This window comes from Vanessa atalanta, chromosome 20 (assembly GCF_905147765.1).
Source record: "Vanessa atalanta chromosome 20, ilVanAtal1.2, whole genome shotgun sequence".
Lineage (NCBI taxonomy): Eukaryota > Metazoa > Arthropoda > Insecta > Lepidoptera > Nymphalidae > Vanessa > Vanessa atalanta.
Genome location: NC_061890.1, coordinates 6298264 through 6315989, shown reverse-complemented (window position 1 = coordinate 6315989; position 17726 = coordinate 6298264). Strand labels below are relative to the sequence as shown.

At 31.0% G+C, this 17726-nt stretch overlaps 1 protein-coding gene across 2 annotated transcripts in view; it reads left to right on the top strand.

Moving 5' to 3' along the window:
• Window positions 1-1011: 1011 nt before the first annotated feature.
• LOC125071785 (lysosomal acid glucosylceramidase-like) overlaps window positions 1012-17726 on the top strand; it is a 41335-nt gene continuing 24620 nt past the window's right edge. Inside the window, exons 1-12 of one of the 2 annotated variants that reach the window (XM_047682158.1) lie at window positions 1012-1162; window positions 1289-1416; window positions 5820-5871; window positions 5958-6096; window positions 7594-7750; window positions 8135-8295; window positions 9070-9193; window positions 9659-9772; window positions 10132-10279; window positions 10394-10473; window positions 10905-11194; window positions 11275-11663. In XM_047682158.1, coding sequence (XP_047538114.1) covers window positions 1072-1162; window positions 1289-1416; window positions 5820-5871; window positions 5958-6096; window positions 7594-7750; window positions 8135-8295; window positions 9070-9193; window positions 9659-9772; window positions 10132-10279; window positions 10394-10473; window positions 10905-11194; window positions 11275-11374 — 1584 coding nt within the window. In that variant the 5' untranslated portion in view covers window positions 1012-1071 and the 3' untranslated portion in view covers window positions 11375-11663. Of the gene's footprint in view, window positions 1163-1288; window positions 1417-5819; window positions 5872-5957; window positions 6097-7593; window positions 7751-8134; window positions 8296-9069; window positions 9194-9658; window positions 9773-10131; window positions 10280-10393; window positions 10474-10904; window positions 11195-11274; window positions 14563-14690; window positions 14819-16557; window positions 16610-16695; window positions 16835-17726 lie in introns of those variants that run through there. The other variant, XM_047682159.1, reaches the window with a different exon arrangement.

The window sequence follows — 17726 nt, the reverse complement described above, 5'->3', positions numbered from 1 at the left end:
AATGAATATATTAATGGTATTTAATACCTATATATATGTAAGATAATGTTATACCAAAGCTCTCGGTTTCAGCGAATCCAGGAGAGAACCTTCATTTACCCGCCAATATTTTTTTTTATTTAATATTGCCAACGCATTCGCCCCCGAATGACGTTACTCGGTCTGGTGTATAAAGCTGTTTATGTTAATTGTACAAACAACAATTAGACCAGTCAGTAGAGCTCGTGAAGGGCAAATAATTAGTATTATTATGATTTTTTGATATGTGGTTTGGGACGTTAAAATAACAAATTAAAATTTTCAACCCTCTGGGGTGAACGCTAGGCGGTTGAGAGGGTGGAAAAAGGCTATATATCAATTCAAATTAAAATTATATATAAATATAAAAAATAGTATACATATAAGGATATAAACGTGATATATATATAATGAATACTTACGGTAATTTTTTTTCTTTATATGTACGAAAACATCCGCTTTTTAGTCATCATTGGATATGTTTATAAACGCTTTCATGTTTTCGACACAAGCGACTCCGTTGTATCGTTTCGAAGACTCAACAACTACTAACTTGCTAGTCTGGTCTGATTCTGGCTCTCAGTAGGTATAACTAGGAATCTTGATTACCAACAAACAAACTGTTTCCTTTTTGCGTCAAATGCCTGTTATTGTTTCTAAGCATGTTCTTAAATTGTAGCAACAAAAAACAACACAAAAATGTTTATTATTTACAATAGTATACAAAGCATATTTAAGGTTGGGTCTCTCTAGTGAGCATAATACATACTCGTATCAGAGGGACCCACTCTTATGGAACAAAAGAAAAACGAAACGAAACGAAATCGTTGTAAGCTTATTAATAATAAGCAGCTTATAATATGTGAATAATATCTAACATAATGATTATAGTTGTGATGTTTCGTGTATTTTTACATTTATGATTTTAGTTTTTCTACATAAAGTTAAATAATCTGTCTTATATGATGACCCTAGAATTCCGTTGAACTTCAATTGGATATAATTGCCAATAGCATTCGGTCGTGTTCACTACAAACGTGCATACGATAAAGAATGTTTTATACTCTACGTTTCAAAAAGACAATGAAGTTGTGCCTTGGACTTATTATATTGGTTTTAACAAGTTTTACTTATGTTTTAGCCGGTAAGTTCTTTAAATAATATATATAATTATAAAATAGATGTGACATTTCACTATTTTGTCAAAATATTTTACAAATATTTTTTCTTATATTTTTGACTATAGCTGGCTTAATTTTTTTTTTAATAGACATACCATGTGCAGAAAGACGTATTCCAAATCAATCTGTAGTGTGCGTGTGTAACACATCATATTGCGATGATATTACAAGAGAAATTCCTGCGCCAAGATCGTTCGTAACGTACACTTCGTCGAAGGTAAAAATATCTCATATTTTATATTTTTCAATAAGTCCGCTCCTCGTAACACCCCTCTTCGATGGTACGATATATTTCATCATGTTTACTAAAGAATAAATAAACATCCTGTCGAATGTTTATTTAGACTAATTTTATTAACTAGGAATGAGAGATATATTATGGGCAGTATTGGCCGGGTCATATTCTTACCTCTGCTATAAATAGACAATGTATTTATCTAGGCTTGGTATTTTTTTTTAATACGAATCCTTATAACTTCGGAAACGATTGTATTAAAAATTTAAATTATAGATTATGTCAGATTCTAAAGGTACAATATTATAATGGTGTTTCATAGTATTGTTATAAATAACATAGATAGGTACTCTTCTTCCTTCGGTTATGGGCCGACATGATTTTGTCCCAGCGACTAAATATGACGTTTAACTTGATTTTTTTTTAATATAGAGCGATACAGGCAAACAAAGAAACTTATATTTTTATATTAATTAAAAATAAGTAGGTAGGTGTCATCGTATATGTTACTATTATTAGAACATTGTTGACCTAGGCTGTATAACGTAGTAGGTTGTTTATAGTAAGCATATATTAACGGAGATTAATATTATTCATTCGTAACATAGAATTTCTCGACATTCTATAGAAATCCAAGACAGCTTAAGCTATGTAAATCAGTTAATAATTGTTTAACGATTATACACATTTCCTAGACGCTATACAATCTATAGATAGTATTGTATAGAATGTAGATAATAGATTCTACAAGTAAATATTAAACGAAAGTAAAGAAACAGGTAATTTATTTCACATTGTTATTTAAAGGTTAGACATTAATTCAACCATATGTTACAAAATCATTCATTTATATCAAGAATTCAAGACATGACGAATTCAAGACACAATCAAATCAATTTATTAAAAAAAATGATTTGTCGTGAAACTTGGATCTGTATTATAGTATTATATATATACTAACTGTGCCCTCGTCTTCATGCGCGTTTAAATTTAACAAAAAAACTTATTGTTGAAGCCTAAGTTACTCCTTATTGCATTGGCCAGTGAAAGTCCCGTCAAAATCGGTCCAGCCGTTCCAGAGAGTAGCCGGAACAAACAGACAGACAGACAGACAAAAATTGAAAGAAATGTTAAACATACATATGCATTTAGTAAAGGGGTTGTTTTAACATTACAAACAGACTTTTATTATATGTATATAGATGTTTGGTACGTGAAACACCAAACAACAATAGTATTGGTTTTTTGCGATATAATATGTGATAAGAGCTATTGGACCGAACCTTGACTGGTATACATTGGATCCGGTAAGCGTGGGTAATCGGGATCCTGGTTATTTCTATCCCCTACAAAGTGGGAAAATATAAAAAAGCAGCTTGTATATTTTTCTTGACCTTAAATTAACTTTTAAGCAGTGCAATGGCCACCTACAGTTTTGTAACTAAAACACCTGTTAACTGTCTATTTGGGAAACAATGGAGTAGTTTCTGTTTTTCAAATATTGATATCAATAACTGTTAACTGCTGGGCTTGCTGGTGACAAGTACCTATTTGTAACACCTTGTTTTGTACTAAGTTGATAAACTAAATGATCTCAGCATGTTTTGAGTAATCATTGTTAGTGGTAAGAAAATTCAATCAAAAACTTTGATAAAACGTCAACAGCTTTCACCACATTTCGGTATTTTAAGTACGTCACGACTTTGCTTCAAGTTCTAACAAAGCTATCATCCCAATCTATACACAATAGAGAGGTTTACCTAAAAATAAAACTTATCTATTATTTTTTCATCAATATCCGGAATCCATCTTGAGTTAAGCACCGATCTTTCTGCCATAAATCAGCCTTTCCTACTTCCTCTGCGTTAATGGCGAGCCTTTGCTTGCTTTAAATTTGTTACTAGGTTACGCACTGGGTGACGTTTTGTCATTATGGCACTCATGATGCACCAGGTAGACCTTACCAGGATTCCGGATATTGATGAAAAAATAATAGGTAAGTTTTATTTTTAGGTAAAACTCTCTATTATTTGTTTTGTATCAATATCCGGAATCCATCTTGGGTGATGTGTTTGTTATCACCTGGTGCTAGTAACATATGTAAATGTTATTTTATTGACGCTATAATGTTTAGAAATGAGAATGTCTAAGTAAAATAAATTACATTAATAATTATAACGTTGTATTAACTGTTATAAATGACATTCAATCACACATACAAAGTAGTAATTATTTTTTTTAATCTGTATTTAACTAGTGAGAAAATTGATATTGACACTGATTCAGTAGGATTAAAGGATTTTTAAACTATGGAACTAATAATTTTTGACAGTAATTTTGAAATGTATGCACCATTTTTTACAGATAGTAGACTGTTACTAATTGCAAGTTGAGTATGAACTATAGATCTAATTGAGGGATACTACTGCTGTTTTCACTGACACTAGAGGAGTCTCATTATTAGCATAATTTAAAATATATTTACCCAATCAACAATTTTTATTCTGGATGCAGGAGGTATACTCTTGCTATGATAAAGAAATTATTAATATTTTCTTTACGTGATATAAACAAATTTCGATAAAGAATTTAACGTTTAAATATTTAGCAGAGTGCTCTTAAAGCCAATCAGACTTTGTGATTTGTGACAAAAGTGAGCTACAAAATTATGACAGAATTTTCATCAATTAAATATTACTGCTCGTAATAATGTAAGTTTATTAACTGTACGATGTACCTGATGTTTATCATACTATATTATGCAGTAAGTTTAAGTAATTGGTAAAGGTTATCAACAACTCATATATTTTTCCTTGCTTTTTGCTGGTAACAGATATATTTTTAAGCATTTGATTTATAAATAATTTAAAGAATTATATTACAATTTAAATAAATTAAAGTAAATTAGAGTAAATGTCATAATTACTGATTTGTGTATTAAAATTCTATATGCAAGACCTATGTCAGTGTAGACGTGCTAGGTATCGAGCAACTGGTTAAGCGCTAGGATATTTTTAATTAATTTAATAAGACTTACACCACTTCGTCCAATGCTGCAATGGTTTGAAAGAGTTGATTATAATACTTTGCCAGTTTGACATCACTAATCTCCGCCCCTGATTATTCCACTATTTTAAAAAATCATGCCACCTGAAATCTGCTATTCTTCCAAGTGCAAGTCCCGAACTTGTTGTGGGTGTTGTTCTGAGCTCGTCTCTATTAATGCTTGTACTAAATCCATTATCCGATAAAAAGTTCGTAGTGCTCAGCGGTTTACATCTGCTTTCCAAATTACTTTTATTTTAGCCGCTCATGTGTATTTGACTGCCTCGTTGGTCTAGTGGCTAGTGTTGATATAAGAGTACAGATCATGAGGTTCTGCGTTCAAGCCACAGATCGGGCTCATATAAAGTTATCAGGTTTATTAGTCGAAAAAAAAAACCAATAATAGCCCGGAATCTGAAAGTTGGACAAGTGTTAGCTCCTCGTACCTCGGGAAGCACATGGTCCTGTGCTTAAACTGTTACCGGTTGTACGGACGGAATATGAGAGAAAGGGAGTAGAAAGTACACCCGTGTTTGCGCACACATTTTTGCAATAAAACCAGTCCTGTTTTTTTTTTTGTTTATTCTCCCTTGAGATTGGCTGCCGTAACCGAAATCGGTCAGTATATCATCATCATGTAAATAATATCGAATTCCTTTCATTCACATACCACCATTTTATCGTCTATTGAACAGACAGGAGAATATTTACTTGACAGTTTAGATGATTCTGTGGCAGCTGTCGAGTGAAAAATTATTATACAAAACAAATTGTTATACAAAACAAATAATATAACATTTTTCATTTTATTACTTAAGAATTATTAACATTAAGGTCCACTATTTTATTTATCGTGACACATATAACGATATTTTATATTTAACCAGTACAGTCAGTGTATACAATGTCTAGACCAAGTATAAGATAGTCTTTTCATATAGCACAAATGTTTCAGGCATCGTAGGTGTAGTGGCTAGATTTAAGTCGCTATATTAAAAAAATCCCAATATTAGCCCGCTTTTAGAAATGTGTACACTTTCCAAAGATTGTACGCAAGCTGTTGGTCCCGCGCCTGAACTCCTTCCGGTCAAGTCAGATTTGCTATCCCGTCAATCTATGAGAATAAGCCTATATGTCGTAATTTGCTTTCCCTTGAGATTGTCTGCCGTGGCCAAAATCATCTAGAACTCATGACCACCATCATCATACTGTATTTAAAATAATAGTTTTTCAACAAAAAGTATAGGGATATGTATTAAATTAATAATAATAAAATAAATTCCTCTATATATTTAATTCTATATATTTTAAAATTTGCTGCTGTGGATTTTTGTTGGCAGGATGGATTGCGTTTCAAAAAAGACGGTGGAACCTGGAATGATTCAACGTCGGGTAAGATTTTTATTTATATTTTATTCATTAATTATCACATAATTTTATGCAAATTAATGAACCAGTATAATTATTTCATTGTTCAGAATCATGTTGTTCAGCGACACTGGAAGTATTCCCGACCATAAAATACCAGAGAATTGAAGGTTTCGGGGGTGCGGTGACCGATTCTGCTGGAATCAATTGGAAATCTCTGCCATCTTTACTTCAGGATTCTTTTATTCGGTAATGCCTATTTCATTTCAATTTTTTTACATGCGTATATTGCAATTAAAACTAAATAAATAAAACTTATCAAATAATCGCAATAAACTACGCCGAAATTTCGCCCCAGCTGTGCAAGCATGTAATTTACAATTGAAGAAAAAGAATTGTCTAAAAAAATATCGAATTCCATGTAATGTCTTGTCATAAAAGTTAATGTTCCTATGAAATATTACCATTGACTAATTTAGTTCTTTCAATACAATAATTTTCTCGACTATAGGTATGTTGATTAAAACTTACTAATTATCTTATTTTTTGAGAAATTTGTGTATTTACATAAAATCAGAATGGGGAATGCAATAGATAAATGAAATTGAATAAAATCAAACTATACAGACATGACATAGGTGCAAATTATAGAAATAAATACGCGGTCCAAAAGATTCTTCTGTGGCATTACCCAGAACGCTGGAAATATTACATCAAATACTAATTATGATAAATAAGATCAAATTATTATTAGATACTAGTAATATTATTCAATAATGAAAATTATAATATAAGGTACTGATGTTTCATTTTCTGTCTCATAAAATATACATAATGTCGTGAAGATAAATAGTGGCTTAAACAAATAACGGTAACCAATACAGTTGTTCAAGGCTCAAATCCGTAATTTCTTATCGTCCGAGACAATAATACAAAACAATGATTTATAACCTATATATAGCCTATTCCAATGGAAGTAGGAAAAAAGATAAACAAACCTAAGATTTACGGATTTCATACGTAACTTGTTTAATTTATTTCTTGCTAATGACTCAGCTATATTGTGAACTTCTTAGAGTTTATGATTAATGAGCTTTTTTCCTGTTATGGTTAGAATAGAGTATAACATACTCGCGGTCGTAAGTTTAAGGAGATAATTGTAAAATTACAATGAAAATAATAACAAAATTAATACCTTAATTTTGTTTAATATTATATTAATCTACGACCGTAGAGTATACCGACCACACTTGTAACTTTCTTATATCTATAATTATAATAATATATATGTATATATATATCTAAATATCACACATAATGTTATCTCTGTACAATCGCAGCTCGATATAAATTACGGCCTTTATTTTATTTATCATTTACAGAAAATAACGGGGTTTAATAATTTTTAACATTAAGTCCTTAAATATGTATATAAAAATGTGAATTAGAAATTGTTACTGTATTAATCATGAACACTTGGAATGTTGGATTTTTTGCCAATTTAAACCTCTATAAACGGATTGGTATTTTTAGTGTAATTACTTTTTTAAAGACCAAGGGTAAATTTGCAATCCTTATCATAAATTTTATGAGTTGTGAGATAATTTGTTAAAATAAGTTTATGTTTTAAGTATTGAATGGCGCCCAGGGCATGTACCGCCCTCAAATGTATGAATAAAATGCTTTGATTTGGTACCCCAACTTGCCTTCAGCTTTGGAACTGATGCGGTATTGGTTTCTGTACAGATCCTACTTCAGTGCGAATGGTCTCGAGTATAACATGCTCCGCGTACCCATCGGAGGCTGCGACTTCTCGACTCACGCATATGCTTACAACGAACTGCCCGTAAACGACACGCAGCTTTCGAACTACACGCTAGCTCCAGAGGATATCTTATACAAAGTATAACCGAATTTTATTTTATTTACCGTATAAATTTCTTCGTTAAATTTAATTGCCTCCTTATTATACTTTAATGGCTGCCTGGCTGCCTGGCTTTACTCGCAAGTCTCAATATTAAGTGTCTCTTGAGCATGTAATAACATAGACTTAATATCTTAGAGCGTAAAAGATTTGATGTTTTATATACCTAAAAACTCCTAAAGTACCAGTAAATAGAGCTATAGTCTATTTGCAAAATTAAACAAAATATGTTACTGTGAAGCAGTGCAAGATTCAAATAGAAGTACTGGCACAACCATTAGCAGTGACAAAAATTATCCGGAACAAATAAAATTATTTGATTGTTGCCAAATTAAAAAAAATAATAAAGGAAATTAATTTTAGATACCAATGATAAAATCTATCATGCAAGTAGCAACGGCTCCCGTGCACATTGTGGCCACCACCTGGTCTCCGCCCCTTTGGATGAAGACTCACCAGACGTATGGAGGGTTCAGTCGTCTCAAGCGTCAGTATTACCAGACCTATGCAGACTACCACATAAAGTAAGTACTGAAATTAACAAGGAGGTATAAAGCCAATTGTCTTCTATTGACTTGATCGTAAGAATAATTTTTTAAGTTTGCGGACCAATTTTTGCGCAGAGCGATTAAAATCTGTTATCTTTGAAGACCAAGGTTGATATATTTTTTATCTCTAATATAAATGTGTATTGTTCAATGTTTATGATAATCAAATAACGAAATACTATGATAAACAAAAGGGTTTTAACAACTTGGGAGTTTCATATCAGTTTTTAATTTAACGCAAGAAAATTTAATATTTTAACAGTCATAGAAAAAGAAACTAATGTATTTATAAACCAACGTTATTCGTTCACATCAAAACATGTGACTATATGTTATTATTTATATTAAGATAGTTTTGTAAGTTTAAAATCTTTTTTATCTATAATATACATGTGTATTGTTCAATGTTTATGATAATCAAATAACGATAAATAGGTATAATATGATAATTAAATTGTTTTAACAACTTAACGTTACACGTCAGTTTTTAATTTAACGCGAGCCTATTTTATATTTTAACACAATTTCTTTCGTACTAAAGACGAAGGTGTTTGTAAACGACTGTAATTCGTTCACATCAAAACATGTGACTCCTACACTTGTGATACGTTTTTTAAAGAGATTAAAGATTAGAGATTTGAATTACGATTTGTAGATTAATTACCATCCGACATGCAACTAGAAACTTGAATCACCAAGGAATGTTATATTTCTTCTTGATGCAAGTTTCAGATCTTATAATATTTTCAGGTTTCTTGAAAAATACAATCAATCCGGCATTCCTGTTTGGGGCATAACGACAACTAATGAACCCATTAATGGAGTAATATCACTTGCACCGTTTAACTCTCTCGGGTGGGATGTAAAGGAAATGGTAAAACATAATTAAGAATAGATTATTACATTAGCTTAAATAAAATGACGATGAGATGATGAGGCAAGGTGGCTCAGTTGATGAATGAGAAATTTGACTGGATTTTTTTTACAATACTATAATCAATAATAATAAAATATTATGTAATTTTTGAATGATGTTCATTTATTGTGCCTGCATTTAATTGCCAGGCAGCTTCACAATGTAAACTTTTATTTGAAAATATATACCTACTGCATTATCATGCACTTCATTTGTGTTAAAAAAATATCTCGTACTCGGCGGTGAAGAATGACATGACAAAGAAATTCATTCCATTAGGGCATTCCTTAACCAGCATTGAAGCAGCTTAGCGGAATACGTTCCGACTTTCAAAAAACAAAGGAGACCTATCAGTGCCTTCTTTAATGAACTTTGTGTAGATCAAAAGAAGAGAAAAGAAGTGTTAATGTTAATCTTTTTTAGGGAGAATGGATTTTGAACAACTTAGGACCAACGATCCGCAATTCCGCGTTTAAAGATCTCAAAATATTAGCGGGTGACGATCAAAGAGCCACTATACCGTACTGGTTCAATGTGGTGAGTTAACAATTGTTTTATGTAAGCAGTCATGCGTTAGACATCAAATATGAAAATGCAATTTACAATTTTATATCTGAAATTCATTTTTTTTTTATACGTAAACGTAAATTTTCACTTATAATGTTACGTAAAGTCCATTCCCGGAAACGAGCTCCCAAAGGAAATTGTCCATGTGCACTCATTTGGTTAATAGTTTTATATAATTATCTTCCACTTTCTAACATCAACATACCGCATTCGTCTCCTATATTTCTAGCCATGTGTTTTGATCATTGGTCCGAATATTTTATTCACTAGGATTTCGATTCTTGGAATAGACTATGAAATATTTCTATATTTTATTTTTATATTGTTAGATGTTTGCGCGTTACCCAAAAGCATTAGACTACGTCGATGGTATGGCAGTACACTACTACACTGACAGTATTATACCCGCCGCTGTATTTGATGCAGTCACGTTAACACATCCAGAAAAATTCATTTTGGCGACTGAAGCTTGTGAAGGTATATTAAAATTAATACTCAAATGTATATATATTTTTAAATACGTTAATTATTTATGTTTTTTCTAGTTTTCCATTTGAAACATAGTAAATATTGTGTACTTAATATTTAAAGGTAGCTACCCATGGCAAAAACACAAGGTACTACTCGGTTCATGGGACAGAGCGGTAACATACATAGAAGACATTTTAGAAGTAAGATTACACTTAATTATTATTAACAAAATCATGTATGACACTATTTTGATCTTTTTACGCGATAGTTCCTTACCACAAACATTTTGGTAGGGCTTCGTGCAAGCCCGTAGGGTTAGTTACCATCCACTCATCAAATATTCTACCGCCAAACAGCAGTTCTCGGTATTTTTGTGTTCCGGTTTGAAGGGTGAGTGAGCCAGTGTAACTACAAGCACATAGGACATAAAAACTTCATTTACTTTTCAAGAAAAAATACAGTATAATCGAAAATCGGCTATCGGCGGGTTTCTAGACCCATGCTCCATGTGACCTTATGATAAAGACGGTACTGCATATAGAGTCACCCCTTGACAAATTTGAAAAAAATATATAGTCTTTACTTATATATAAAAATTATTAAGTTTTATACAATTTAATATTATTTTTAGGATTTAAACTACAATTTAGTTGGATGGATAGATTGGAACTTGTGTCTGAATAAGGATGGGGGGCCAAATTGGGTTGGAAACTTTGTCGACTCGCCAATCATTGTGGATGAAGACAAACAGGAGTTTGTGAAACAACCGATGTTCTATGCGATGGGACATTTCTCAAAATTTATACCCCGTGAATCAATAAGGATCAAAGTTGTGGAGAAGAAACAGTTATTTACTCGAAGCCTGCGACATGTGGCTTTTGTAACGCCGAAAAACACGATCGTGGTTATTGTGTACAATAAGTAAGAGTTATTTTACGTATCTTCTGTGAAGTTCAATATTTATTGTTGACTTAAAGCTAACATGTTCGTATTTCTTTCAGTGGACAAGCCAGAACCATTCGTTTGAAAAATGGCATCAAGCAAGCATCGATTAATTTGGCAGCACACTCTGTAACTACCGTTGAATTTCCATATGAATAAAATATTGAAATAAAATAACTATACCCATATTGTAATGCGTACGAAAAGTTTTAAATTTTATTGTATATTGACTAATCACTGCATTATATCAAATCTTAATAACTGGCATGAACATAAATGACACATTAACCAATACAGTTTCCACTAATTTAAATTCTAACAACGGTGGCGCGTAGTCCAATAAAAAAGTTAAAAAGTAAAAAAGTGTTTTTGTAAAATCTTTAGAGATACGCAGTATACCTATCATTTTGTATGCTTTCTAAATTAAAAAGCGCATATGTGATCGAAATAGAAATTTTACTATCCAGTTGAATTCCCAAATCACGCAACTCGCAACAACACAATATTGAACACAATCCTGTTCAATATTGTGTTGTTAAGTCAATTTATATATAGTTCTAGTCCATTTCGGTACAAAAACTATATTTCATAGTAAGTAATTCGGTTTTACACGAGGTCGCTCGATAACTGATGCGGGAATAGCACTTCTCAAACATATTTACAATGCTTGGGAAAAATCACAGAATGCTATTAGAGTATTCTGTAATTTATCTAAAGCATTTGATGGTGTAGAACACGGGACGCTCCTTTATAAGCTCAAATACTATGGTGTTGTAGGTAAACCTGTTGATTTCATTACTTCATACTTAAGTCGAAAAGTCCAGAAAGTTTTCATTAATGGAATAAAGTCTTCTGGATTTACGTTAAAAATAGGTGTTCCACAAGGATCAATTTTGAGTCCCTTTCTATTACTAGAATATGTATATAAATGATCTTCCTTTCTATGTTAAAGGTATTTGTGATATAGTATTGTTTGCCGACGATTGTTCACTGATTTTTAAGGTTGACAGGAAAATAGCTGACCATGACGATGTGACAATGCATTATCACAGATACACGATTGGTTTACAGTAAATAATTTAGTTTTTAATGCTCAAAAAACAAAATGTGCAGTTTTTAGCCTACCCAATTTTAGAAAGCAAAATTATAATAAATTTTTAACCGTTGGCCGTCTTGATATTGCCGATACTACGACGTTTTTAGGAATAGCATTGAATTCGAAACTTCAGTGGAGGCCTCATTTATCGTCACTGACAGGAAGACTCAGTTCCACAGCAAACGCGGTTAGAAAAGTTAAACAACTAACTGGTATTGATACCGCTCGTCTAGTATATTGTGGTTATTTTGACAGTATTATGTCATAATATGGCATATTACTTTGGGGTAACGCTGCAGATATTGAATCGGTTTTTATTTTACAAAAGAGAGCAATCCGGTCTATTTACAATCTTGGAAATAGAGACTCTCTTTCGGATGTTTTTTACAAAGTAGGAATACTCACTGTTGTGTCACATATTTAAAACAATATTAGGTATATTCACAGTAACATTGATAAAATCAGTGATATTCATTGTATGTGTACAAGAAGTAAGGATAAGCTTATAACGCTAAGTTTCCGACTCTGCAAAATCAATAAATCCTTCTTGGCGCAAGATATACGTTTCTATACTACACTTCCGCAGACGTTTTTAACTTTGCCGTTCCATAAATTCAAATCATTTGTAAAAAATACATTGGTAAAGAAACCATATTAGTCCAAAACAAGATTTTACAGATGATAAAAAAGCATGGAGCTAATACTTGTTGACTTCCAGGCATGATATATTACATACATTTATTAACTGTATTTAACTAATATGAGAGTATTTTAAAATGTTGAAAAAGAGTAACTACTGAGTTTCTTGCCGGTACTTCTCGGTAGAATCTACATTCCAAGCCGGTGGTAGCTTCACTTAATATTGTTAGTTAAATGATGATCCGAAAGTGCTTGTAAAAGCCTACTTGAATAAAATATATTTCGATTTTGAATATTATTTGTAGTCATTTTCTAGTCAATATTACTATACAACATTTTATTTTATAATTATATTGAATTTTATTATCGTTGTGTACAGTACGTTTTAATTTATTCAAATCTTCCGAAGTAATTTGTTATAATACGTTTAGCTTTAATAGCTTTAAATATTATGTTGTCATTGGTCATTTTGACTTTTTTCAAAAATAAGGTTATTCAAAGTACGAAAACACAAGGAAACTTCATTTATGTGAGTATAAAATAATAGTGGCCCGAGATGCGACCCCGACCCCAGAGGAACGGTAAAGGAAATTAGTAATAAAAAAAAAAAACATTTGACGATAACATCGAGACGTCGATCTTGTAATGATAATTTCAACTTTCGCAGTAGATCACTATGTACACCACTTCTTTCAGCTTTTAGATCTATAAACAGTGATAAATAATTTTATTGGAGGCTTTCGAGTAATCTGTGTAAACAACAAACACCAATCTGAATTATACTGCCCAGAGCATTATAAATAGTCATAATTATAAATTTATTTCCTCCACGTTAATAAACACGTAAAACAGAAATCATATATAATCTAATTAGGATTTTTTTGACGTCTTAACTCTTATATTAATCGTGTCTATCAAATTATATAAATATCTAATAAATATTTTTATTGTTTGTATTAAAGGATTTTTTTAAATTAGTTTTTTACCTTTTTTATTTTATACTTTCTGACGGAAGTAACTCATTGTTTAAAATAATACAGTTACTCTTTAATTTGATATTAAAATAATTAGTTCCTTTAAGGTAACTGTAGGTAATGTTAATAGTTTTCTTCTATGAAAAACGACCCGTTTTTAATTATAAAATACCAAAAATGAACAAAAATTTTTTTTATCGAACAATACAGTTGTTAACGATCATTTAAAAAAAATATATGATAACCGGATTTTTAACTTAGCTTTTACCGTTACAACATTTATAAATTCAACTAATTTAAAAAAGCTTTACAATACTCTGTAAGCTTATTAATCATAAACAGCTTACAATATCTGACTAATATCAACGCAATGATTATATAGTTGTCGCGTTTCGTTTATTTACGTTTATGATATTAGTTTTTCTAGACAAAGTTAAATAAAAATAATTATATAATGACCCTAGAATGCCGTTGAACTTCAATTGGATATAATTGCCAAAAGCATTCGGTCGTGTTCACTACAAACGTGCATACGATAAAGAATGTTATTAAGAACACTCTACGTTTCAAATATACAATGAAGGTATTCCTTGGACTTATTATATTCGTTTTAACAAGTTTTACTTATGTTTTAGCCGGTAAGTTCTTAAAATAATATAATTATAATATAGATGTGACATTTCACTATATTTTAAATATTTTGTTGTTTTTTTTTTCTTTTATATATTTTTTGACTATAGCTGGCCTAATTTATTTTTTTCAATAGATATACCATGTGCAGAAAGACATATTGAAAATCAATCTGTAGTGTGCGTGTGCAACACATCATATTGCGATGATATTACAAGAGAAATTCCTGCGCCAAGATCGTTCGTAACGTACACTTCGTCGAAGGTAAAAAATATTTTTTATTTTATATAGTTTAATAAGTCCACTCCCCATAACACCACTCTTTGGTGATACGATTTATTTCATAATGTTTACCAAAGAATATATAAACATCCGACAATTGAGACTAAATTGATTAATTAAGAATGGATGACACACCTCACAGTTTGGGCTTCTTCGCGACATTTCTTACCTCTGCCGTAGACAATCTATTTATTTTTAACTAGACTTGGTATTTTTGCTTGCGAATAACTTCGATTACAGATATATTAAAAATTTAAATGATAGAATATGTCAGATTCGATAATATTATTTGTTGCTAAATTTAGTATTCCGTAGGATTGTTATAAAAATATAGATACTCTTCTTCCTTCGGTTAATGGCTGGCATGATTTTGTCTCAGATTTTCACTTGGAGAATTTTATTTATTTATTTATTATTTATTATTAAGGACAACTTACAAAACATACACCATTTAGAGTTTAAAAATTAAGGTAATAAAGGTAACATTTTTAGCTTAGTGTTGTTTCAATTAAAAGTTATCACGGCATGCAAAAGGACAGTTTTATCTATTAACCTAAAACAACTTTTTCTACTATATTATATAAAAAGGGGGAAAAAATACTAACAATAATAATACAATACAAAAAACGCAAATTACGTTTTTAAGTTAAATAAAAATAAATTATATCATATTTTAATATTAATTAATAATAAGCAGGTATACATGTCGACGTATGAGATGAGGGTTCCAGATTATTTTTCTAAGAACGAAGTCGGGACAAGCAGTTTATATATTGTTTTTCTATATAAATCATGACCGCGTAGAATGGAGCACAAACACTAGCAGCATTTGCCCGTCATTTCCCATTTGAAGCGCAATTCCGATCGTCAGGGCTAAAAATGAACCAGCACTCCTCTCACCAGAGGAGGCAGTATGGCGAAATTTATACTTTTAATTAAGATTTTTGGCATGCCTTATGTCAAAGCATTCAGCTGTAAATGGAACCAAGACATCATTTGGAATAATAGACGAATATTTGGATCGTTTGTTCGCTTCGGCTCTTAACATTGTTTCCTTGATATGATCTTCTATATTTGTATTTTTAATATGCAACGATATTTCACACCTAACCAGTACAGTCAGTGTACACAAAGCCTATACCAAGTACAAAATAATCTTATTATATTTTCTAAGCGTTTTAGTTATAGCAAATACTATTTCATTTTGACTGTCGCGTAGATCTCGTGGCTAGGCCAAATTCCTATGTTATTGGGCTTTTTTGTCTAAAAAATTCTCATTATAAAGCTTACTTCTGGTGTGTACGCTCCCCTCGGATAGTACGCAAGAAGTTGGTCCTGCGCTTGAACTCTTTTCGGGCACGTCAGATTTGCTGTCCCGCCGACAGTGATGAGAGGAGAGAAGACAGTGTGCCTGTGTTAGTTAGCACCTTTGTGCACTATAATATATCCTGCGTAATTGCTGTCTCTTGAGACTGGCCGCCAAAATCGCCAAAATCGTCTAGAAATTATCATTATCATCATTATACTATATATTGTATATACCTAGATATTGTATAGAAAAACGTTGCCGGTAACTAACCACTAACATATAAAACTGACTTAAAATAATTGTTTTTCAACAAAAAGTAAGTCAATGTGTACTAAATTAATAATAATAATAAAATAAATTCCTCTGTAATTTCGAAATTATAAAATTTCCTTCTGTGGTTTTTTATTTTCAGGATGGATTGCGCTTCAAAAAAGACGGTGGAGCCTGGAATGATTCAACGTCGGGTAAGATTTTTATTTATATTTTATTCATTAATTATCACATAAATTTGTGCAAATTAATGGACAAGTATAATTATTTTATTGATCAGAATCATGTTGTTCAACAATACTGGAAGTATTCCCGGACATAAAATACCAGAGAATTGAAGGTTTCGGGGGTGCGGTGACTGATTCTGCTGGAATCAATTGGAAAGCTCTGCCGTCTTTACTTCAAGATTCTTTTATACGGTAATGCCTATTTCACTACATATTTTTAACATAGATACGTTGCAAATATTGCTAAATAAATAAAACTTATCTAATCACAAATAACTACGCCGAAATTTAATCAAAGCTTTGCAAACATATATAAGCAAAGATAGTAAAATTGAGAAAAAGAATGGTCTGTTTGATTTCATCTTGTCATAAACGTTAATGTTGCTATGCAATATTACCAATGATTATTTTAATTCTAACAATACAATATTTTTTTGATGAATGGATGAATTATCAAATTAAGAACTGTATTTTTTTAAGATATTTTTTTGTGACATAACATCAATAGATAAATGAAACTGAATTAAATTAAAAAAAAAATACAGACATGACAAAGGTACAAATTATAGAAAAACACACGCGGTCCCAAAAGATTATTCTGTGGTACCCAGAACGCTGGAACTGTTACATACATACATCTAATACTAATTATGATAAATAATTACAATACAATTACAATACAATTTGTTATAATTTAGAACATCGGTTCTAGTAATATAATTCAATGATGAAAATTACGAAATAATGCTCATTTTCTGTCTCATAATAGATTAGAACATCGGTTCTAGTAATATAATTCAATGATGAAAATTACGAAATAATGCTCATTTTCTGTCTCATAATATATATAATACATGTAGGTAAATAGTGGTTTAAACAAATAAGGTGTTTCATTGCTAAAACCCATAATTTTTTATCACCTGAGTCTAAAACATATAATAATCATATTTTATTATAACCTATCTAACATACTTGCGATCATAAGTATAAGGATAAAACTGTAAAATCACAATGAAAATTGTATAATAAGATCATTATCTTAATTTTTCATAATATTAATCTAAGACTGTATAGTGTCTTATAT